The 24301-nt window shown below is 35.8% G+C and overlaps 3 protein-coding genes and 1 pseudogene across 3 annotated transcripts; 1 reads left to right on the top strand and 3 right to left on the bottom strand.

Moving 5' to 3' along the window:
• Positions 1-3051: 3051 nt before the first annotated feature.
• On the bottom strand, positions 3052-5969 carry LOC149383759 (serine/threonine-protein kinase AtPK2/AtPK19-like). Its single transcript, XM_089629004.1, has 6 exons — positions 5245-5969; positions 4777-4859; positions 4572-4692; positions 4283-4456; positions 3615-3722; positions 3052-3539 (listed from the first exon to the last, which is right to left on the bottom strand). The coding sequence occupies exons 1-6, from the start codon at positions 5842-5844 to the stop codon at positions 3246-3248; spliced, it is 1380 nt and encodes a 459-aa protein (XP_089485130.1). The 5' UTR covers positions 5845-5969; the 3' UTR covers positions 3052-3245.
• A 1855-nt stretch (positions 5970-7824) lies between these two features.
• MOS14 (ARM repeat superfamily protein) lies at positions 7825-17229 on the bottom strand. Its single transcript, XM_089628873.1, has 27 exons — positions 16904-17229; positions 16256-16333; positions 16073-16135; positions 15516-15563; positions 15289-15435; positions 15010-15141; positions 14838-14878; positions 14238-14329; positions 13660-13787; positions 13029-13104; positions 12802-12922; positions 12625-12724; positions 11999-12080; positions 11727-11809; positions 11424-11543; positions 11158-11209; positions 10880-11035; positions 10465-10588; positions 10263-10344; positions 10094-10182; positions 9938-10012; positions 9775-9829; positions 9392-9511; positions 9171-9263; positions 8934-9079; positions 8653-8830; positions 7825-8545 (listed from the first exon to the last, which is right to left on the bottom strand). Exons 1-27 carry the CDS (start codon positions 17024-17026, stop codon positions 8267-8269), a joined length of 2883 nt encoding a protein of 960 aa, XP_089484999.1. The 5' UTR covers positions 17027-17229; the 3' UTR covers positions 7825-8266.
• A 1388-nt stretch (positions 17230-18617) lies between these two features.
• Positions 18618-20682, bottom strand: LOC149383757 (small ubiquitin-related modifier 1-like). The gene is made up of 3 exons (XM_089629532.1): positions 20463-20682; positions 19880-20032; positions 18618-18976 (listed from the first exon to the last, which is right to left on the bottom strand). The coding sequence occupies exons 1-3, from the start codon at positions 20559-20561 to the stop codon at positions 18902-18904; spliced, it is 327 nt and encodes a 108-aa protein (XP_089485658.1). The 5' UTR covers positions 20562-20682; the 3' UTR covers positions 18618-18901.
• A 276-nt stretch (positions 20683-20958) lies between these two features.
• Positions 20959-24281, top strand: LOC149383756 (leucine-rich repeat extensin-like protein 1 pseudogene; annotated as a pseudogene).
• The last annotated feature ends 20 nt before the right edge of the window (positions 24282-24301 follow it).

Raw genomic sequence — 24301 nt, 5'->3', positions numbered from 1 at the left:
TTGGAAGAATTTACATTGTTCATCAACTGCTCAAAGTACAAAATAAGACTTGCTCATAGATAAGTTACATAACCAAAATAAGTTACAAAATAAGACCTGCTCAAAGATAAGTTACATAACCAAAGATTTACCATTGATAAGTTGCATAACCAAGCTCAGTTACCACAGTCACTTCATCAACAACACAAACACAATCAATAAAATCAACAGAATCATTCGCTTCAGGAGTTTGAGTTCATTCTTTTCTTCGATTGATAGTAAATGTTCTTGAATTGCTCCTAATTGTGCTTCTATTGCTCTTAATTGTTCTTCGACTGCTCCTACTTGATCTTCTTGTAGCACATCGGCAAACTCCGGGAACCTCTTTTCTTGCGAATTTATCCTCTTCAAAAGCCCGGGAATAATCATTTTTGATCTAGCATAAATAGGAGGGTCGACCCACTCAATAAACCCACATCCATTTTTCTCCTGGTATAAAGTTCACCAATTCAAACATTGAAAAATCTCAAACTCGAAAAAAAGCCAGAATAAATCCATACCTTATAATAAGGACACCCATAAAACTTTCGCCCAGGATTTTTTGATGTCCATGAAGTATACTCCACTCCGATATGACCGCATTTACACGACGGAACTCGTCCACGACGCTCACTTGTCACCTTGCCGGCGTTGTTGCCTTGCGTGCGCAAATTCCTCCGCGACGATGAACTTTGACTCGACTCCATCGATCTTCCACGCTTGCCAATTCCTCCGATCCGCTGAGTCACGAATCGCACTTCTCTCTCAAATGGTTTTCTACGTCGGACTTTCGATTTGGGGACATTTACCACATATAATTTCTATTTTCTTGTTCTATTAATTCCTATATTCATTTAGTATATTATTTTGTTCTATTATTTTCATCTACAAACAAGGGCAAAACGATAATTACCCTCCACAACTCGCAGGCATGACTTGCACGTGATGAGTATCCGGCAATTTTGACAGAAAAATTAACAGAAGTACCAAATATGAAAATTGGCTGGTCATAATGGGCCAAGATTGCAGATTTTTTTAATCAATGACCAATGTGTTAAAGAGGTCAAAGACGAGGGCCAAAAATGTCATTAATTCAAATAAGAGTTGAAAACAGAATAGAAAATGGCATGGAATAAGAAAACTGAAAGTTGAGGTCATGTCAAAGAGGTTAGCCATTATTAATGTGTAATAGTATAATTCTAAATGTCTCCTTTGTTACCTTCACATGCATTTTTTTTTTAGAGAGAGAGAGAGAGAGCATATACTTTGATAGGGGTAGGACTTCTAGATAAAATAAAATAAAAAAAACAGTAAACTGAAATAATACTAAGTTTTCAATCTACAACAATTAGAGATGTATTTACTTCTCAATGCAACAGAGAATTCACACGTTAAAAAAAAAAAAAAAAAAAAAAAAAAAAAAAAAACAAAACAAAACAAAAAAAAAAAACAAAAACCAGCCATATTTAAACTTTTAGATTGCTATTTAACCAACTTTTGATAAATATGTGGTAAATAATCAACATTTATTACGGTTACAACTATTTTGCACTATTATTTACAACTGATTACACAAAAAATAATTATTTATCAAATATTTACTAAAAATTGGCTAAATGACAAATTATACATGTAAATATGGTTATATATATCCACTGGACGCTACTTAACAATGCATAGATAAGAACTCAGACTATAAAATAACCATAACTTTATTAGTTAGTTGCTTACGTTACAAGCAAACATATTCAAATGATCTAACGTCATTCTACTCTTAAAAGACATAGTCGGAGAAGACAACAAACAAAAAAAAGGACAAGAGTTAGAAGATGCACTATGAAGAAACAAGGAGAACAAGAACAAGAACAACATAGAAGATGATAAAAATAGTAGGAAATAAATAACTTTACAAAGATGACCAATATTACTTAACAACTCAGCTCCGAAGGAGGGCTTTGCTAGAAGGAGTTTCCGAGCCAATGATTTGGTTCTTCTTCCGGAACTTCATTATGTAATCGGAGGCTCTTCCATCGACGTTCATGTCTTCCTTGACCACGTGCTGCGAAGAAGAAGAAGAAGACTCGGCGTTGACTCCTTCGGGGCCCACCAAGTAGGTGTGCTTGGTGTTGGCCCGAGGCTGTTCGGCTCTCATCAACGGCTTGATCATCTTGATCGGGACAGCCTCCATCGAGATCAACGGTGTCGGATGAGCCACACGAGGATCGGGATCCGTGACCGTCGATCCGAGGCTTCTCTTGGCTATCGAGAAAGCCGACATCTTGATCACGTTCGACACCACTTTCATTGACTTCTCACACAGAGACTCTTCCATGTTTCTCTCCTTGCCTTTCATTGATGATTGTCAAGTGGTGTGAGAGTAGTGAGATCACACTCTTGCCATCATTATATATTTATTTCATCAAAGCCATTGGTGTGGTAACTTTAGAAGATAGAGGATCACTTTGATGTAGAGCAATTCCAATTAATGGGATTTCTTTTTTAGACTTGTGAGATAGAAGTGAGATAGAAGAATCTAATCCCCACCTAATGCCTTGCATCTATAGACATGTGAGAAAAGAATATATATATATATATATATATACACACACACACACACATAAAGCTTTTTTTTTCCCTTTTTTTTACTTGAATTTGTATGCCAATAAAATTTAGCCATGGGTTAATCTAGTGCTAGGGGTTTGATTGCTATCCGAATATTATCACTTTTATTTTTGGGAAAACGTGGTTAATGTTGCAGTAATATATCATTTAGGATTTGATATACAGGAACATAAAACATGTTTTTTTTTAAATAAGTATATATGAGAGTTAGCTTGTCACATCAAATGAGAATCACTAGTTGGTTTCCTTTCAGCCCCAGTCAATCTTTTATCAAACAAAACATAAAAAGAAGGATCTAAGTATTATTAGACTGTGTTTCTACTTTTATGAAATGAACTTATCCCCAATTGATTCTTCAAAATCTTCTTTTGTATCAGGGAAAAAATAAAGCAAACTTATTGAAGATTCGAGTGAAGAAATATTGGTTGTGAATGGTCGGTCATTCTTCTTGCTTTATATGGAATTACACAATCATGATTTGAACGTTCTGTTATCATGTAAATGTAGCACATTGTTTATAAAAATAAAACACTATTTTTTACAGTTTTTTTTAATCCAAATCAATACAAAATACAGTATCTACTTCCATTTTTTTTTTCCCCTCACTAAGACTGCGAAGAAGAAAGCAAAGAGCTCGGAGCCACGTAAGAGTACCCAGGAAAATGTTCACCGGAGGAAGTCGGAGTCGGGGCCGGGGAATCGTGAGCCGGCATAACCGTCCAACATTTGTCGAAATTCGCAGTGCAATCTTTTCCGGTCACATCGGGCTTGAACTTTGGCCCAATCTCGCGGGCCTCCAATTTCTTCCAGTTGATTGTTCTGAACCATTTGTGGGCTTTGATTTCCTCTCCCCCGTTGGGCCCGCTTCCCAACCTTCTCGGCGGTTCCTTTTGCAATAACTAAAGCAGGAACAGAAAAAAAAAGTAAATAACTTGTGACCCAAGTAAAAGAATTAAGATCCCAGGTTTACGCACCCCTTTGAGCAACGAGTGAGCTTCGGTGGTGAGATATGAAGGGAGTTTTATTTTCTCTTTGATGATCTTCTCTTGAAGCTTCTTTCTGTTCGTGTGTGTAAATGGCGGCTGGAATATGATCATGGAAAATAAGTTTACACGGGAAAATTAACAGAAAATAACAAATATATCCCCGAGTTCGGCCAAATTTACTTTTATGTCCCTTTACTCTTTTCTAAAGATATTTTATAAATATGAGTTTATCAAATTGATGCACAGGCGAAACCATGATCTTATACAGGAGCATAAAAATAAGAATAAATATAAGCATAATGCGCACTAGATAATTTCTCGAGGGGTAAATCCGTAAATGTGAGATTGAAAATAGGGAAAAATATCAGTATCCTTTGCCTATAATCGGAATGCGGCGACTATTCCCATAGTTTTTAGAAATATCGGATGTATCACTAAGTAGCATGTTTATACCCTAAAAAGTTTTATTGAGACATATATAACCTTTCTCGAACTTTCAGTTGAATTTCTCGAATTTTTTTATATTAAAAAAGGCAATCAGATTGTTAATCGGAGAAGAATATTTTCTGAGAAAGTATTCTTGGATACAGAAATGAATGGACATTATTGGATACAGAGAAGCATTGTATATACATAATATAACGATATATTATTACCTGGCCAGAGAGCATCTCAAACAAGAGAACTCCGACGCTCCACCAATCGGCGTCTTTGTTGTGACCTTTCGAAGTCAAAATCTCGGGAGCCATATACTCCGTGGTCCCACACATCGAGTTTGATCGGCTCGATTCCTCTATCTCCTTTGCCATCCCAAAATCAGTCAGCAATACCTGTGTCACATTACAGACACATAAAACAATCCAGAATACTTAATGAATAAATAAAACAAAATCAGAGGAACAATGGGGAAGAGAAAGAGAGAAGAAAAAATAAAGGAGATCATACATGACCATCAGCGTCCATGAGAATATTTTCGGGTTTGAGGTCGCGATGAACGATCCCACATTTGTGAAGATGCGAAACCGCCGTTACTATCTCAGCCGTGTAAAATCTTGCCTGATCCTCGCTACCAACCAAAACATTGAACGAAAATTAAAAACTGTGAATGAATCAATATTTTTCGAAGCTTCTTTAAGCTCAAGTTAAGTACCTGAATATACCCTGTCTGTACAAGTGAAAGAAAAGATGGCCTCCATTTACAAAGTCCAGGATTAGATATAGCTTAGACTTGGTCTGTCAAACTCACCCAAAAATAAAATAAAAAAACAAATCAAAGGTCGGACCAATATAGAACCGAAATTATTCTGAAGATAACGAGTCATAATCACTGATCTCATACTCATACATTGAAACATTGCATCATTACTACTAAAAAGTCGAAAAGTGAAATATTCAACAGTGAGTAAAAAACAAAAAAAATCCAGAAAGACAGTCAGCTAAAGTATTGCACATTTCAGCATCAAAGATTACAGCTTTTCTACAAAAATAAATAAATAACTTGCGTAGTCCAATAAATTAAGTTTAGGCCTGCAACAAAAGTTAGAACTCAAGAGAGTTTTTAAGTCCATAAAAATCTCGCTGCAACCAAACAAAGAAGATAAATTTGTATTTCTGTTACCTGAAAAGAGTATCGGAGAGGAACGATAAAAGGATGAACAACTTTGGTGAGGATGTCTCTCTCAGCTCTCATGTAATCAACGTGATTCTTCTTTATGATCGTCTCTTTCCTCATCACCTTCATCGCGTAAATCCCATCTCCATCTTCCTCTCCTTCTCTCTTCTTCTTCTTCTTCACCTGAAACACCTTCCCAAACGACCCTCTCCCAACCATCCTCATGATCTCGAAATCCAAAGGCCCGATCTTTTCCGACGAAACGACGCCGTGGATATCGCCGGAATCAGCCGCCGCTTCGACTTCTTCATCATCTTCGTCTTCCTCTTCTTCGTCCAAATCGAGGGTTTGGGCGAAAGGAGATTGGGCTGAGGCTGCGACGCGCGGAGAGGGACCCACGAAGGAGTGCGAGCGGTTGTGGATGACGTGGATGGGCTTGAGTGGGTCCACGTGGACGGGGTTTGATGACGCGGAAGGGGTCGGAGGACCGAACACGTCGGAGAAATCGAATTCGCCGGCGGAGGAGGAAGAGGAAGAAGGGATTGTGAGGTTGGTGAGCTTGGAGGCCAAGAGAGCGTGGTAATTTTTGTTCGAAGACGACACCATTTTCGTCGTCGTTTCTCTGAGAGATTAGGTTACATCGTGATTTTTGCAGAGGAACGAACGGACTAGTGGAAGAAGAAGAAGAGGATAGGAATGTGATTTGATGATGATTGAGAAAGGAAAGACAACAGGAAAAAGGTACTTGCGTGTATAACTAATATTTATTTTAATCAAAAGAAAGTATTGTGATCATATAATATTAATATTTTTGGACAATTAGACAAGTAGCTCAATGTTCCGTTCTTTTAAAGATATAACTCAAATTTCATTTTATTAAGAAAAAATACACCAAGTTAAAGTTAATTTACTTAATTTCGATTTAATAGGCCATTTTCCTACTAAATGAAACTTGGACTATATCCTTAAAATGAGATACATAATTGACTAATTAAAACAAATACTGCTGCGGTTATCTAACCATTATAAAGTTTGGATTTAGCAATACAGTCAAACTTTCCCAAATTGAGGCAAAATAACCAAAATTTTACAACTCTCAAAATGCCCATATCATATAAATGCGCACATACACTTCAATCGACCAAAAAAAAAAAAAAAACTTAAAAACACTGTCAATCGTCGTCTCGATCGATTGCCGTCGTCGTCGTCTTCCTCGGCAGCTAGATCGATGGGTTCTTCGATGTTGAAGGTCCATCACTTCCTCCTTCTTCAAACTCTCGTCTATGCCGGCTCCAGCGGAATTTCGAAGCCGCGAAGTCGGAATCGGCTTTCTCCGGCACGGCTAGGGTTTGGTCGAGGTCCAAGCCTGGTCATCCTCATCCTTGTCGTCTTCGTCGCTCTAGGGATTGTTGAGATCGATCGGACGGGGGAGAGTTGAGGCTTCTCTGGCGACAGATTTTTCGGAGAGCTCTGGTGTGCCGGCGGAGCAGAGGCGCCAAACGGAAGAAGGACGTCATTGTCTTCTTTTTCTTATTTTTATTCTTCTGGTTTATCGAAGAGTAGATTAATTTTTTTTAAAACAGGATTAAATTTTTTGACATCTTCTTCTTCTTATTATTCTTCTTTTTCTACTTCTGGTTTATCGAAGAGTGAATTAAATATTTTGAAAGCAGGATTAAATTTTTTGACTTCTTCTTCTTCTTTTTCTTCTTTTGGTTTATTCAATAACGAATTAATACAGAATGTGCAATGGATTAAAATTTTGGAAACTTAAATTAATTATTTTGAAAATAATTAAGGGTATATTAGTACTTTTACATTGGCTAAAATTCAATAACTTATGAAATGTTGGCTATTTTGCTAAACACTAAATTTGAAACGACTAGTTCATACAAAAAATCTTTTTTTGTTCAACTTGCTCAACTCAATTGTGCTTATTCTTTAAGCTTCGTGTTATAATTATTAGAATATATTGAGTAATTAAACCACCAAAATTTTAAGATTTGTTGAACAGTCAATTTTTTGTAAATTTTAAGTAAATAATCATTATGATAGTATGACATTATTCAGACGTTTTTAGCATTTCATTTATACATTTCGAGTCTAATAATTATTTACAATTATTAACGAATATTTATAATTATTAATGTCTTTTTAATTTTATTAATAAAATCTCGTAACTATTTACTTAAAATTGGTTACATGACAATTTGATATTATTTTGACTAAAAAATGGGCCGTGGCCCTAGCAAAGTAATTTATATAGTTTACTAACGATTATTAGTGGGCATATAACCCAACGTTGATTAGTCATTTCAAGGAATATTGATGTATGTATAATATTAAATTAATTATTATAGTAACAAAGGTATAACTAATTTAATGTGATTAAGCTCTGAAAATGTTGCAGAAGTACATTCACGAGGCACTAATCAAAAGTCAAAACTGCTTTATGACTCTTAGCAGTTTAAATGCCAATGACAATTCACTGTCTTCCAGCTTAAATTAATTTGGCCATCAGACCAAAAGAACACTCTTAATCAATTTGGATAACAAAAAGCCATAGAAAAATTTCCCCAAAGCAAATAACATAAATAGAACCGAATGAACTCAAAAAATCTGTAATTTGTACAGTAAATACCGAAGAATTAAAACAAGAAGAAAGCTTTGATGATTCGAAACCCAAATCTATGGAGAAATAAATATACCCTAAAGCTCCTTCAGTACCTTGAATCTACAAACTCTCTATACCATGTGATCTTATCCCCAAAAAATGACAAAGCCAAGAAGAAGAAAAAAAAAAAAAAAAAAAAAAAAAAGAGAAGCGAACCACTCAAAATATCCCATATAACTCACCATTACATAGATACAACACTTGGTTGATCAACTCTCCCACCCAATATGAAAATAAAGGGCAATGATTCTCTTCAAAAATTGGAGAATCACAACAAATACGAAAAGTAAAATAAATAAATATAAAGACAAATCGCATACGCAATGCATTTGCTTAAAGGCCCTTTGTCGCGCCTTATGATACAGGTGTTATGTTCAGCTCGAGCGGCCTCAAAGCTCCTTGGACAATCTCCTGAACCGTCTGATTGCGGCGACAGACGTCCGAGAGCTCGTCAATCGGGCCCGCCAAAGACGTAACATCGGCTCCGGACGCGGCATCTAATAACGCTCTCAAGAATCTCGACCGTTCGATCTCCGTCACTGCGGTCAAGGGTATCAGAGACACACTTTCTTTAGCCCACTCCACTGCTTGTGCCTGATAGGCCCGGGTGAGCGACAATAAAGTGTACGTCACCTGGGAAAAATAGATCACACATACATTGAATAACCGGAGGGCTTATGCTAAAAACGGTAATAAAAAAAAGTAAATTATTTATAAAAAAAAATAAAAAAATCAAGTACGGTTTCTAATCTGGAGCTTGGAAGAGCTCCGGTTAACGAAGCAACCAAAATTCTCGTGATGATGGCTCCTCGAGGGACTATGACGGAATCTCGAATGGCTATATAATGTTCCTCGTTCCCGAGATTTGCAATATCGAAGATGTCGGATAAGAAGGTTAATATTGAATTCGAGGCCTCACTGCAACGAAGGAAAAATATGCACCCACATGGAATAAAGCATCAACCATCAACACAGCAAAAAGAAGAGAAATTCGAAGAAAAAAAATATGGTAAAATTATACCGGTGCTGCACGGTGATACCAATCATAGAACAATCTATTATTGATGAAAATACTTGCAACGGAACGAATAATTGGGGACAATAGCGAATGCATCTTGATGCCAAGAGAAAACAATCATCTGCTATATCTGGTCTGGCGGTGAATTCCTGCAAAGAAATACTTGACAATTCATTATTAACAGAGGCACTTGGTAGAGATCAGAAGGGAAGGTGATACACCGCCTCAGGGAAATATTACCTGAATGTTGGTGAGAAGACGTGTTGTTTGTATAAATAATGCTTCAATCAAACTTTTTAAATAATTTGCACAAGATGGGTCCGAGCCAAATATCTGCAACAAAATATTCATGTTGAAAAAAAAGGGAAGACTTGGTAGTGATTGTACATAATACTGGAAAACTATTCTGATAGAGAAACTGAAGAAAATAGAACAAATATTCAAAGAGGGAAAAGTATTACCTTTATAACTTCACTAGAGAGGTAAAGAAAGCATGATTGGTGATGTTGTTGGTAAAGTCCTTGGATCTCTTCTAGCATAGCTCCAATTGTGATTCCCATGAACCTCCCAGAAGTTCTCACCTAAAAAAAATTAATTTAGACATCTTAGAGATGGAAAAGGAATGAAAAATAGCAAACGGACACAAGCAGCACCAGAAACACTATAACTTATGTACTGTATAAAAAAAATGACAAATCTACATTCAAATTATATAGCTTGTTCGATTACTACAAATTCACTTCACAGATTGACCTAGAAAAACACAATGACTACTAACGCACAAACTGAGGTGCTCAATAATTCACTTAGATTTGGAGGAGGCAAAGCAGTTGAGTAAACTGACAGCATATTTGCAAGCACGGCAAAGAGATTCCATTGTTCGCATGTCCCAAGCGCGGCTGGACCAAATAGGTGCATAACGTGAATACAAAAATAAAATAAAAGTACTAAACAACGAGATATAGGGAAAACGAATATGTGATGCTATCTTAGCTCGGAATACTCACATATCAAATATGGCTTTAAAGATTGGCCAAAGCCTTTGAATCGCATCAGCCACCGCTTCAGGATGATTGACATACCTGATAATTATCGACTTTCCGATTTAGAACACACCAAGCAGCAGAGAAAACAAGGGAACTGAAAAGAGATCCAGGTCACACCTGAAGATGTATGCAAACCGATCAATATGAACTGTCAACTCTCGAGCAGGTTTCTGATTCAACGTCTCTGGGCCTTGGTTGACAAGCTCCTGATATTCAACGCAGTTACATTAAAACTTTACCACCACGTAACACATACTAAATTGATTTTTTTCTGAAGAAAACTTGCCTGTAGAGGATTAACGACTGGCAAGCATAACGCCTCCAGTGCTCTCTTAGCTTGATCTGGAGGAAGTTCTGTAATAACCGTACTGGGATAGAGCAGAAAGGTCAAGCAGACTTCAGACAAAAGCCATTGTTCATTGACGATATAAACAAACGTACTAAATTAATAATCCACACAGAGAAAGCCCAGAGCAGCAATTTTGTACCTCAACGCTTCAACAAGGTGCAGGGAATCTTCTGGAGAGACTTTAAAACTTCCTTCGCCATTCACTGCTCCATGGTATATATGAAAGAGACCCTCCAGACATCCACAAAGCTTTTTCCGGCAATCTACATCGAGGAAAAAATCATCATTCTAATCCATCTCTATTGTAACTTCAAATAGAGATATATCGACAATTTAATGATAAGAACTCGGACTGATGATCTCTAGAGAGAGAATAAAAAATACGTTAAATAATACATAAGTACCAACGATTACAAAGATTTTTGAAAATCTTTATTCTGTAGCTTTTGTAGCAACACTTTGTGTAGGACAAATTTGAGTGTTCTGAATCGACAAGTAATGTGTGTCACGTGATAGAAGATGAAACCACTTTGCAACCCAAAGAGATCAAGTACCATCGCAAATGTGTCTGAACGCTATCGCGGCGGCTGCGGCAGAATCTTCAGATTTACCCATGCCACTCAAGAGGATTTCCAGAACCGAAGGCAGTATTGAAACTCCACTAGATGCAGAATCAAGCCACTTTGAATATGCTCCAATTGTCAAGCAAACTGAAATTATACTCGTCAATCAGAAAGTGAGGAATAAACCCATCTCGTCCTCGGCAAGTAACGAAAGATATTTAAAAATAATAACAACCTTGATCGGCTGTTAAACTTTAAACCTGCATTACCTGTCTGGAGTAGCTGGGGATGTAGAGTGAGCTTCGGAAGTAAATTCATAACCTGTGGAAATGAGATAGATTGAAAAATTACAGCCACTAAAACAAATAGATAAAGTGTCAATCATACTGCTATCTTCATGTAGTAAAATCTAAGCATATTATCAGTATTGAACATCCAAACCAAATGGTGCAAGTATTTCGGCACCAGGGTAAGCAACACACATTGGTAACAGCAAATAGCGTGTACCAATATACAAATACAAAAGATGCAATACCTGGGGCATTACTTCAGCTTCAACAATTGACACATAATTTGATATGGCACGGATGCAAAACAAAGCAGCCTCCGCTGGACGCCATTCACTATGTTCATCATTTTTATATCTTCCTACGGCCTAAACAAAATAAATTGTATTAGAAATTCTTCATGCAGAAACGATAAGATGCAATGTAAACTTCTATATAATACAGGATGTGTCTAGCATTGTACCATGAACAGAAACAAGATTAGTACATTTAGTACAAAAAGGTAACATAAAGCTATACTATACATATAGTACCAGAGAAGGTTTACCCACCTCAAAAAGCTTGGAATAAAGAATTTTTAGTGTTGGGTCGCCACCTAAAACGGATGCTGCGTCAATCAATACATCCGCAACAGCTGTGTAAATTCATAGACCTGATCAGTTATGGCTTTGCCGCGACAAATTTATCGCATTCTTTTCATTGATCATGTCTACTTTTAGCTTAGAAAGCTTTAAAAGATAACAGAATTTATATCATAAAAAAAATCCAGTAACTCCTTGAGGTCTTCATAATATATTTTGTGAGTTATCAGCCGCTTGCTTACCATATCTTGTTTGTTTAAACTCCTTGAGGTCTTCATATGACAGATCTTGATAATCTTGAGGATATTGAACTCGAAAACTAACCTGTGCACAAAATTATAACTTCTCAAGGTGTATTATATAAATGAATATATCATCATCTCTTTTTTTCAATATATCATCATTTCCATAATTTAAGTTAGTGCAAAGATTTGGCTATCTATTTTACCCCACTTAAAAAAGTTTTGAATCTAGTTGTTCAAACATGTTAAGGATTTATGTTTTACCATAGTTCTAAGCAAGGGAGTGATGCAGTTAAAAACTGTGATGCATGCGCTATTAACAGAATCATTTCCTAAAAATTCAAGGAAGAGAGGTTGACTCAAAACTAAGATGTCTGCGCTGGCGTGATGAAGATGAGTGTGCTAAGCACTAAACAGAAATGGCCAGTTTTCTTAACATAGTATTCGAAGCCAAGTTTGTATACGAAACTGTTTAAAGATATAGAGAGCAGTAAAGGGAAGGACAATCAAAAGACCGCTTAATAAAGTGGGCTTGAGAGGCTAACCTATGGCTCAAGAACTACATATTTAGAGGTTGTTACTAACTTTCTCTGAAAATCTAAATCCACATAAAAGAAAAGACTCACTAGGGATACAAGTGATTCATATGCCGGACGAAAAACCTGCAGCCTTCTATTTCTCTCAGCTTCAATTGACATTTCACTGCCAAAAGATTTATACGAATCCCTACAAGTTTGAAATTATCATGTTATTTTATTTTTACACGACAATCTGCCTACAGTAAGAAAATAATATAATATTACCTTTTGGTCAAGTTCACCTGAAGACTGTGCCAAAAATTGAACGTCATTGAAGCTATATCATTCTCAGGGTGTGAAGCAACTTCAAGTAATGCATGAACTATCATCATTGACTCATCTGAACCTGGAGACAATGTACATGATATCCAAATTTACAAAAGGAATCCTTGATGAGGAGTAGGAGATGGAAAGCCCCCTAACAATCACTAGGAGTGAATACGATTTAATACCAGTTGCTATCAGCTCAACATATGAATCACCCATGTCAGCGAACAATCTAGCAATAGCCTTCACATCTTCCTCATCCTGCAAACCAAAATAGACAATTCTTACGAAACTTAACGTATTACAGACTATTTCACACAACAGACGCTTAGGATATGAAGGCTTTGGGTTAAGCACGAAATTTGGAAAAGCAAATGTGATATGTGTTGGAATTTGTGGACCATATCAGCCTGATTTGTAATAATAAATACTGTGGATGTTTGACTCACTGTGCTTAGATAGAAACTTATGAATAAAGAGATTCATTTGCTTCTACACTTAGGGTGTAATAAGCTTTAATTCATTTCTTGTACTCTTCTGATTCTTTTTATTGCTACTAGATGTATAAAGTAGGGCTGTACATACCCTTTTTGAAATATAAGAGAAATTTTCTCATCTGAAATTTTCATTTGGGAATGAAGAAATATGAACTAGAGCCATCTTTGGTATTAGAGATAGTCTTGGTCTATTAACAGCAGCAGCTATTATAACAACTAGAACCACCAATATATATTGTTGCATCTGTACAAGCTATGTTACACCGCCTATTATCCTTTCAAATCGTCCCAGAAAAATAAACATTAACTGCTAAAATACCTTTGAAGTATCTCTGAGCTGTGACTTTAGATTCATTACATGTGGGACAATCACTTGAATCAGGGGCATATGTGCCGGAACACCACTGAAACTTCCTGCTGCTGTATAATGTATCAACTCGGAAATAACTGCAGAGATGAAGAGGGAAAAAAATAAGAACAAATCAAATATGTTCGCTTGTAAATAGCTTTACTATCGAAATCTAGCTCAGGTATAGAAGACAAAGACACTAAAAGCCTTAGATATTTTACGAATTGGATAGAGAGAGGATTAAACACAAAATTGTTATAAGAGTTATATGCGTCCGAATTGTTTTTATCTCATGATTCTAACTATCCTAGCTCTTTCCTCAAGTTCCCCTGAAACTTTGCGCTTTGTGCACAGCTTGTTCGTTGCCATAAGCATAATCATATTTTGAAAGGTAGTTCCTCAAAGCTTGATTTGAAGTTTTTCATTAAGAAAACTATTTCACAATAAACTATCTAGAAAGACACATTGCCCGGGTATTGGAGCTCAAAACCATAACCGTATTTCAAAATTAAACAATGATGTTGTTGCTACGCATGTATACAAGATACCATTTACAGACGCCTCCGAAAGTATTTCAGAATTCAAACTTGAGAGAGCCGTGAGCACCAGTGGGTGAGATGCAAGAGCACTTCCTGGAACTCTGAAACCATCAAAGTTCAACCATGTACAATTTTATATATAAAAAAATAATAAATAAATAAACTGAAATAATTCAAAAAGGGGAAGAAAAAAAAACTTTGGATAAGCCAAAGCAAAATACAAACTATACTGCACTCAACCAATCGTGATCGAGATCGGTCAGAGATGTAAGCAAAACAGAGACCAAAACTGACAGCCAATACTCCGGTTAATCCCTTCCCACAAACCCTCTACATATATATCCAGAATCCACGCGTTTAGTATGGGACTCCATAGAAAACTGCTGTGTTTTAAAAACTATATACAAAACTGATAAAAATTTCTATGCTCAGTGAGCGATTAATAATCTAAAATTTATCTACACACAAAAGAGATATAGATTGCTTATTTCTTGTTATGTTGAGAGGTTTCAAACGTCTACCAGAATTAGTTTTCTATAAGCATGAAACATAAAAAACTTTATGGATTTTCTAGTGAATTGAGAGAGAAGGAAAAAAAACAACACGTACCCATGCTTTAGCCGAAGCCAAGAAGCGAATGCCTCAAGCACCTAAAATAACGATTGTGTTAAATAAGCGAAGAGGATACTTTCACTCTTCCAAGATGGAACTGTTCAGGCTTCCCAACATGTACTTAAAGGTCCAAACATAGAACATTGGCATCATCCTTACAAGCTCTTACCTGCTCTTTAAGTTCATTAATATTCAAACACACTGTCAAGATATTCAGAGAGGTCTCAATTTGTGATATCAGCTCCATCTCAAATTGACGACGACGTTCAGGTCGAGCTGCTATCTTATAGTTATAAACTTCCTGATCATAAAGAGAAGGGAAAAAATAAAAAATAAAAAGAGAGAAATACATCCCGCAAATATTAGAAACTTAGATTCCAGAAATAAAACCCTAATCGGCTTTCATCTTTCGTATCATAGCACAAGTGCAAGAGTGTATGCTATTTACCTCAGGTAACACAGTAAGGAGCTCTAAGAATGCTGGAACATATTCTGGATGCATATTCATCTCATCCCGAAGCCAACGTATTATACCCCCATCGCCCCAATCTTCTGCCGGAACATATACGGCTAAGGCAGCAACTGCAATGCTAATCTAAAAATCCGAATGATTTAGCTAAGTTCACTCTGAAGGCACATGATTAACATGAATACCAAGGATCGTCAAAGTATTACCTGTGTTCTAACTTTAGGAGGCCCTTTGTGGAACTTCCTTAGCAAGTTCTGCATTCAAAACATGTATTTTCACAAAATACCTTGAGATAATTACTCAATTATCTATAGAAAGTCTTCACATAAAACCATTGAGATTCACATGAGATCTTGTCCCTGACTAGATGATCCTAACTCAAAGTCCCTAGGGCATTAGTTCAGCCGTGAGAGAGAGAGAGAGAGAGCAAGTGAGTCAGACTAGGCAGAGATCACTGGTCCAAATCCTAGAAGCTGAATAAAAATCCCATGTTGCTTCTTGAAATCTGATGTTGGGGCACTTAGGGTTCCAAAAACTAGAGTGATGATCCTAACTTACAGCTGATACTCCAAAATCCAGAAGGCATTACGCACAATGAAAAACGTAAACTCAGCACAAAACTACCACTTGAAAATAAAATAAACAACAAGGAGTTTTTAAAGTCCAGGAAGTAGATTATTCTCACATTATCTAAGAAGGCACAATACATTCCACGTCACCAACATTTTTCTAGCTGTTAACTAAAGAAGGAATACTCACTCACATTTAATGAATCTCGTAATGGACGAAAAGCTTCGGAAGGTAGCTCTTCGAAATCGCGCTGTACCTAGAATAAAAGTCTCGAAGTGCAAGCAATGGTCATCCCATGAATTAGATTTTTAAAACTTGCGAAACAACTAAAATTCAACTTCCTAACAACATTTTAGAAAATGAAAAAGAAATGTACCTTGCTTCTAAGGGTTTGACTACAAAAGATTAAAGTCTCTAGATTGCTCGATGCATCGTGAAGCAAATTATCCGCCACCTTTAGCAAGTAAGTAAATTGACAATTAGATGTGAAGTTATGGTTAAAAACAACTAAACTTTGACTAACGTAGGAATAACCATCTTTTGATCGGTAATTCAGGAAACAGTCCACTGATTCTTAGTACGAAGTGAAACAACAAACGGAGAACCATTTCACTTTCAAGAATAAAACTCCAGTCCAAATTAATATTCATCCGCTCAAAGAAACAAAAAAAAAAAAAAAAAAAAAAAAAACTCAATCCATAGCATAACTCACCGGAAGCTTCCACATCCATAAAATTCAACCACTATTTCCCACACCGAAACAACCCTGATTACCTCCGTTCCGATCATAATTCAAACATTAAAACTACACCAAAAAAACACATAAAACCTAATTCACTGAAGCCCCGAAAAAAAAAAACGAATCTCAACATTCTAACACATCCGAGCTCGAAAACCATAAATTCAACAACGAGAATCGTCGTACCGGACCGAACGAATGGAAGTATTCAAACAATCGAATGAAATCCAATAAAATTCGGTCGAAATCGAAGAACCTTAGCGAGAGAAAGCTTTAGTTCTATACCTGCCAGGCGTCGAGTGTTCTCTGAAACTTTTGAAGCCATCGATCGGCTTGAACACGGACCGAGTCTTCTGGGTGATGGTACAGTGCGTTTAGGGCTTCTTTCACTGTGTTTTGAAGCTCCATATCTTCTTCTTCTTCTTTCTCTGTTAGACCTTCAAAACTTCGAACAGCAATTGAGCTTAAATATTTATTTGTTATTGATTTTATTTCCTAACCAAATTTTTTTCAAAAATATAATAATAATTTAAAAGCTCTCTTCTATCTTTTGTTTGTTGATTCTCTCTCTCTCTCTCTCTGTCTCTGTACACTCTGTTTTTGTTTTTATTTTTATTTTTATTTTTATTTTTTGGCGCCTCTAGTCAGGAAGGGTTGGAGATGAACTGCGTGAAGTGAAACGATATCTGAGCCGTACACTATTTGATTGACTCTTTTCGAGTCAACTTTTTTTTTTAACTGGGGTAAGAAAGGGCTGGGGGCAAGTCTGGGACACGTGGCGAGCGATGAGGGGGGTTTGGAAATGCACGAAGTGGGTCCCACTGGACAGAGTGTTAAGCAGTTGAAATCTCCGTCGTATATCAAATCAAAACAAATTTGAACTGCGTAAATTAATTTGTTATTTCTGACGTCTTAAAAAGAACATATTTCTTTTTATCATTATTTGCTTTTTCTATATAAAAAAAATTATTTGCTAAAAGTTTGGTCTGCTAGTCCGAGACTAATATGTAAATTTTTGAGCTAAGTTAAAAATAAACATGTTAAAACTTAAAATGATGTCATTTATTAATTATGGTGAAATACAACTATATCATCATAAAGAGCTCACCTTTATTTCCTACTATCATTATTATTCCAATACACAGAAAGCGGTACATTTTTTTTTTCTTTCTCTTAATTTGATTTCGAATATTGAAATGTTAATAATACCAATGGGAATGTAGCACTTTCGATGCATGACCAACGAGTATTTTTTGGGTATTTTGAAGATATCAAAATTGATATCAACAAATAAATTGTTTATCGACGATTATATCTTTGACCTACTTACATACAAAAACAAATTTAACAGATTTTTCTATACGCAGAATTCTAATGCTAATGTCACTGTCCGAGTTGAAAGTAAACTTTAGCTCACCTCATTTGCCTAGGCCCAAGCCCATTTAACAGAGTGTAAGCTTGATAACGTCGTTTGGTGAGACAAACGACACCGGACTCGAATTTACTTAGTCCTAGTGTATTAGTCATGCCACGATTATTGCCGTTGGTTCTCCATTTAATCCAACAAGCTAAATTATGAAACATAGGCTAAAAACAAATTTCATAGTTTCATTTTGGCTATTTCGCTACACTACCCTTATTTTTAAGCTTTTAATCATTTTCATATATTTTATTTTATCTTTTCATTTGTAGTCATCTTTTTCAAATTGGCCCATAACTACAACGAGCTTTTCAAATAAATCCCTTAATATAACATTTAAAATAATTGTTTAAAAAATATATATGGAATATGGGATATCCATATTCCAACCCAACTTTTTATGGAAAATAATTTATGAAATCTATATATATATATATATAAAAAAAAGAAATTAAATCTTCCATCCCATAAAAAAAAATGGGATTTTTTTTATTTATGGAATATGGACAATCCGTAAATCCAAATTCTTCAAAAGGTTAAAAAAAACGAGTATCAATCATCCGTTCACCAGTGCGCCGACTCCCCTAATTCACTTTTTTCTAACAATATGAACGAATAAAACTCCCAATCATTTGTTACTTAAAACAAACTTTTAACTACATTCTAATTCTTGATAATATCATATATAATAGACAAGTTTCTATATGCATACTAATCCAATATTGACCTCAACTATTTGAGCATAGAAAATGGACTATGTTAACAACTATAAATCCCAAAATACTAATTATTCTCAGACAAAGACAAACACCCAAAATATAGAATATCTTAGTTCTAAATCAACTTCTTCATTAATTAGCGAATCACACGGTATCTCCACCGCCGCCGCCACTACTTTCAGTCAACGCATCAATTTCATCGCCGTCGCGCATGTGAAGCTAAAAAATTAAAATTAAAATTAAAATTAAAAAAACCAATGAGAAAAAAACTGAAGCATAGAGAAAGAAATGGAATTTATAATAAATTACACACATAAGAAGTTAAATTCGCATTACTGGTATCATTCACATAAATAAATAAACCTCATTTTAGCTCACTCCTTCAGTCCTGTGTACATCTAATTTCAAAAGGCTTTTTCTCAAAAAAAAAAAAAATTAAAATCTACTTTCGAATGGGTTATAATGGCATCGTTTGGCATAGCTTTGTTTAAAAAAAACGCTTTTGGACTGTTTTTTTTTAAACTGGCAGTTGTTGCTGATAACAAAAGTTGATTTTACGTTTGGTAAAATAAATATATTATAATAAAAAGACTAAAATAGACATAAAATAAATATTTAACAGTGCTATGGATAATCACGTGAGGATATTAAAGTAATTTTATATCAGATAAAAAAACGCTTTTTCTAAAAGCTAAGATTCCTAGTTTTTGTGACTCATGTACAATTTTTAAAATCGTTTTTTGAAATTTTTTCTAAAAACTGTTTTACCAGACAGTAAGATTGCATTTTGGTTTTTGCTAACAACAAAAACAGGCTTAAAAAAGCCGTGCCAAACACGCTCAATTAATAACATATAAGACCTTTTGAACCTTACGAGAAAAAAAAAACAAAAAAAGACTTTTTTTTTAAACCATAGGTGAAAAGCCTCACCAGTAAAAAAAAATAAATAAATAAATTTGCTTCTATCCAAACAATAATTGATTATCCTCCTCGTACCCAATTCAAACTACATTTTTTCTTAAATCCCATTAAACTATTGCGTTTTCTTATCACTTTGCCCTTATCCAAACAACTTTATTACAACCCAGAGAAGAAAAAATGCAAGAGAGGAACAGAACTCACCGAATTTGGAGTCTGCAGGGGATTCACACGAGTGCCATTGAAGAGGAACCGCATGGTATTGTAGTCAAAGTTTTGGCGATCACAATACGTCTTCATAAGCTTGTGAAAACGACAATTTTCCTTGATAGAGCACTTAACTTCACGGATACCGATCTAGAAAACGACATTAAAAAAAAGGTGGTTGCTTTGTATATCAGATTTGTTTACAGCAAAAAAAAAAAACGTGCACAAAAGTAAGATCAGAGATTTGTTGAAGATAAATAATTTACCAGAGAGAAAAAAAAAACCCTAAGGTTTAATATTAAACAAAATAAAAAATAAAAAAATCATTCTCCTTTAAATCATTTTTTTTCCCTTTCGAGCTCTTTATTTTTATCTTCTCAAAACCCTACAAAATCATCAAGTATATATGAACAGATGACAATAATGAAGATTGGAGGTTGTTATAATGATTTAGGATATTTTCTATAGTAAATAACTTAAATATATATATATACATATATTAGCTCAGAAAGAAAGCAAGAAAGGAGATAGATCAAAGATTATTTAATGGTATTAAATAGATTTATAAAGGAATTTGTACCTGGGAGGTCACTTTTACATGGATTTTTCTTGCCTCTCCGTCGTTGTTAGAGTCCTCTTCAGATTCAGTTGATGAGTACTTCCTTTTTTTGGACGCCATTTTTTGTTATGAGCTCAAAGCTTCTTCTTTTTCCTTTTCTTTTCTCTCTCTCTCTCTCTCTCTCTCTCTGAAGTCTCTCAATCAACCAACCAAGAGAGCTAAGTTAGCTGTGAGCTTTTCCTTTATCGGGCTCTTATTTGTGTACTATAAATAGTATGCATAGTTATGCATGCATTAAATTTTATGATGACGTGGTCGTTTTAGGACTCTTGGATCTAATCCAACAGCCGTGGCGTATTGAGGATGATATTCTTACAACAACAGTGAAAATTCAAATTTTACCACACATGTCAAAACTATTTGTTTTTATATATTTTTTATAACGCTAGTATTTATCTTTACACTAGTACAAAAAACTGGATTCACGGGTAAAAACCGTCATTTAAAGGCTTAAACGATGGTCGTTGTCCGTCGTTTAAGCTAAGTTTCAACGAAGGTTTCATCCGTTGGAGAAACGTAAAATTTTAATCATTTAAAAAAAAAATCATCACGAAATAAATTTTATCGTTGCGACGAAAGTTTCTACGACGGAATTCAAAGACTGTCGTTGAAACCGATATTTTCAAGTTTTATTCATCGCGACAAGTTTTATCCTCGTCGCGACGAAGGTTTCCACGACGGAAGTCAAGCTCGTCGTGGAAACATAAAATTACATTTTTTTTTTTGTCGCGACGAGGAAAAATCATCCTGGCGACAAAGGTTTCCATGACGAAGTCGCTGTTTTCAATTTTTTTGTATTTCTGATCTCGACCTGCCCATGTTGATTTGAGCTCTGACCGATCAGAATATAGACCACAATTCTAAAATACAATGCATAATGACCAGCTCCACATTTAAGTGCAAAACTGAGTTCACAATACTAAAAATAACTGAGGGGCTGATTGGTAACGTTTTTATTTTTTGTTTTTTGTTTTTAAAAATAAAAAAGTGACCGTTAGGCAAAAAAACGTGTTTGATAAAGTCATTTTTGTTTTTTGTTTTAAAAAATAGGGGAGAGAATAAAAAAAACTGGATAATAAAAAAAAACTTGTTTTCAAAATTTTTAAAAACAAAAACTCTCGATCGTCTCTTTATTTTTTTAAACGAAAACAAAAACAGACCTTGGTCGCCGATCCGTAGAACTTCACCGCCACGTGGACCGGTCCTTCGGTGTGTTCCTACACCGGAGTCTTCTGCGCTCCGTCGCCGTGGAACCCTAAACTCCGAGTGGTCGCCGGAATCGATCTGAACCAGGGCGACATCGCCGGCTACCTCCCGTCGGAGCTCGGCCTCTCTCTCTTCCACGTCAACTCGAACCGCTTCTGTGGCGTCGTTCCGGAGTCTTTCCGGCGACTGAAGCTCCTCCACGAGCTGGATCTCTCAAACAACCGATTCGCCGACGGATTTCCGTCGCCGGTGCTGTTCCTCCCTCGCCTGAAGTTCCCCGACCTCCGATTCAACGAGTTCGAAGGTCCGGTGCCTCCGAAGCTCTTCGACCGCCCGATGGACGCGATCTTCCTAAACGACAACCGGTTCCGCCTCGGAATTCCGGCGAATCTCGGAAACTCGCCGGTCTCCGTGCTCGTCCTGGCGAACAACGATCTCGGCGGCTGTCTTCCCCGGAGCATCGGGAAAATGATTACCAAACATGTTTTTATTTTTTATTTTTAAAAATAAAAAAACAAAAACACGACTACCAAACATGTTTTATTTATTCTTTAAAAATTAGAAAACAAAACAAAACATAATTTGTATTTTTAAAAACAAAAAACAAAAATGTTACCAAACATGCCCTTAGCATATGCTCACAAGTCACAAGTCAAACAACATAATAAAGAGTACCTATAAAGCAAAGCCTCTGAATATCCAGCAAGTAGAGTCATCCAGTAGTGAACTGCGGTCGTGATCTTCGGCGAGTATTCCCTATCTCTGCATCCACATCATGAAGAAGAACGCAACCAACCTCACCACCGACGCCAATCTTCTCAACGCCTTCACCGTCGAGCCATCCTTGTAATTTTCAATGCACACGATCTGTAGCTCAATGGGAAAACTAATTCCAAATCTAATAAACATAAAAGACAGCAAAAACCATTCGTTAATAAGAAATCTAGAAATCATAATCTATAAAAATATGGATCTTTTGAGCACGGAGGATTAGATGGTCTCGCTTAGTTTTCTTGTTTTCTTGATCTCTTCTTTTTTTTTTTGCCTGCAAATTTCAGCAAGGATTTATGTCAATAAATAAGCAAAGAAAGGGGAAAAAAAAGGAAAAATGATATGAAAAAGCCAATTCAAACTATGACTTTTGCAAAATAGCCATAGTTTCATTAGGCATAGCAAAATAGCAAATTGAGAGTACTACGACTTTTAATCATGCCTCGATTAATTTTAATCCAGCCTTCATAAAGCTTACATTCTGTCTTTATAGTTCGTTTGAATTAAATTTAATCCAGCCTAGATTAATCATACTTTGGCTAATTTGCTTATAGTTGACAAACTATGGCTATTTTGCAAAAGCTTAAGTTCTATTTGGCTATATAGCCGCTTGACAAAAAAAAAAAAAACAGAAGTACAAAAAAAACGAGTCAAAGAGACGAAGCATTTTTCGCTGGAGTTATGATCACGTATGGCAGGTCTCGCTGGAGTCGACTCGTTGCTGTCACCAAACATCTCCCTTTCTACCCAACAACTCATTTGTTGGCTCAAAACACCCCCTTTTTTTTTATAGTAATCCTACTTTATCTTCCACGACCCCCAACTCCTCATGTTCAACGCTGAAAATCACAATGACTGCCATCTACCAGCACCATCAATTTATCTCCTGATGACACATCAGAGGATCCCCTTAAACAACATTTTCTCATCATATTTGGCAATAGATTCTCAAATTCAAATCATCAATCCAGTATGAATACTCCTACAAAAGTATTGTAACTGAATCATGCAAGCTAGGCCGACGCAAAAAAATTGTAAACCGGACCGGTGATTTTTAGACCGCCGGTCCAGTTTAAAAGAGATTTTTTTTCATTCGGTCCGGTCTACTCATTTCAAACGGTTCGGTCCGTTTTTTTTAAATGGCTAAACTGACCAGACCGGGTTATTTATAAAAAAAGAAAAATAATAATAAAAAAATTAATGTCCAACTAGCCAAATTAGGCATTTGTGCATGTATTTCTCTCCGGTACATGATTATATGTTTTTTGTTTTTGTGGAAAATTAATGGTTTTTTTTAATTATGTAAAATAGTTCAAAACGATCTAGAACGGTCCGGTCTAAACGGTTCAAAACGGTCAAAATGGTTTAAACCGGACTAGACCGTTCAAAACGATCCGGTCCGATCCAGTTTTTACAGTTTTTTTGTCCGATCCAATTTGGTTTTTTTTGGACCGTTTTGAACGGTCCGATTTGGTTTTTTTAGCCAGTTTTGGACCGGACCGAACCGTGCACAGTCCTAATGCAAGCCTATCTACATCCCCAACTACATATCAAACTTCAAAAAAGATGGTGACATCTGAGGTAATTAATTTATCATTTCTTACCCATATGAATTTCTAATTTTCCTTTCTATCTCAAATAACTTTCTTAATTTATTTATTATAAATCGCTTTACAGAAAAATATCAGCGGTGAGGCTCATATATTAGAGGAATCAGGTCACTACACAATGAAAGGGAAAGCAGTTATGGAACAAAATGCACTAAAAAACTCGTTTGGCTCAGAAAATATAAATGACCTTTGATACCAACGCAAAGATTCATC

This window comes from Urtica dioica, chromosome 10 (assembly GCF_054948205.1).
Source record: "Urtica dioica subsp. dioica isolate 48M chromosome 10, U.dioica_male_clone48M_v1_H2, whole genome shotgun sequence".
NCBI classification, from domain to species: domain Eukaryota; kingdom Viridiplantae; phylum Streptophyta; class Magnoliopsida; order Rosales; family Urticaceae; genus Urtica; species Urtica dioica.
This window is presented reverse-complemented; position numbering and strand designations above follow the sequence as displayed.

Bases quoted from the DNA above. Each gene is read 5' to 3' on its own strand.
- LOC149383759 (XM_089629004.1), bottom strand. From the start codon at position 5,844: ATGGTGTCGTCTTCGAACAAAAATTACCACGCTCTCTTGGCCTCCAAG. The intron at 4,693-4,776 runs GTACTTAACTTG...TTTGGTTGGTAG, and splicing joins TACAGACAGGGTATATTCAG to CGAGGATCAGGCAAGATTTT. The intron at 3,540-3,614 runs GTGCGTAAACCT...TTCCTGCTTTAG, and splicing joins CTCACTCGTTGCTCAAAGGG to TTATTGCAAAAGGAACCGCC.
- MOS14 (XM_089628873.1), bottom strand. From the start codon at position 17,026: ATGGAGCTTCAAAACACAGTGAAAGAAGCCCTAAACGCACTGTACCAT. The intron at 10,345-10,464 runs GTACAAAATTGC...GCTCTATCCCAG, and splicing joins CACCTTGTTGAAGCGTTGAG to TACGGTTATTACAGAACTTC. The intron at 10,013-10,093 runs GTGTGACCTGGA...GATAATTATCAG, and splicing joins CGGTTTGCATACATCTTCAG to GTATGTCAATCATCCTGAAG.
- LOC149383757 (XM_089629532.1), bottom strand. From the start codon at position 20,561: ATGGCGTCCAAAAAAAGGAAGTACTCATCAACTGAATCTGAAGAGGAC. The intron at 20,033-20,462 runs GTACAAATTCCT...GTCGTTTTCTAG, and splicing joins ATGTAAAAGTGACCTCCCAG to ATCGGTATCCGTGAAGTTAA. The intron at 18,977-19,879 runs GTGAGTTCTGTT...TTAATTTTTTAG, and splicing joins CCCTGCAGACTCCAAATTCG to CTTCACATGCGCGACGGCGA.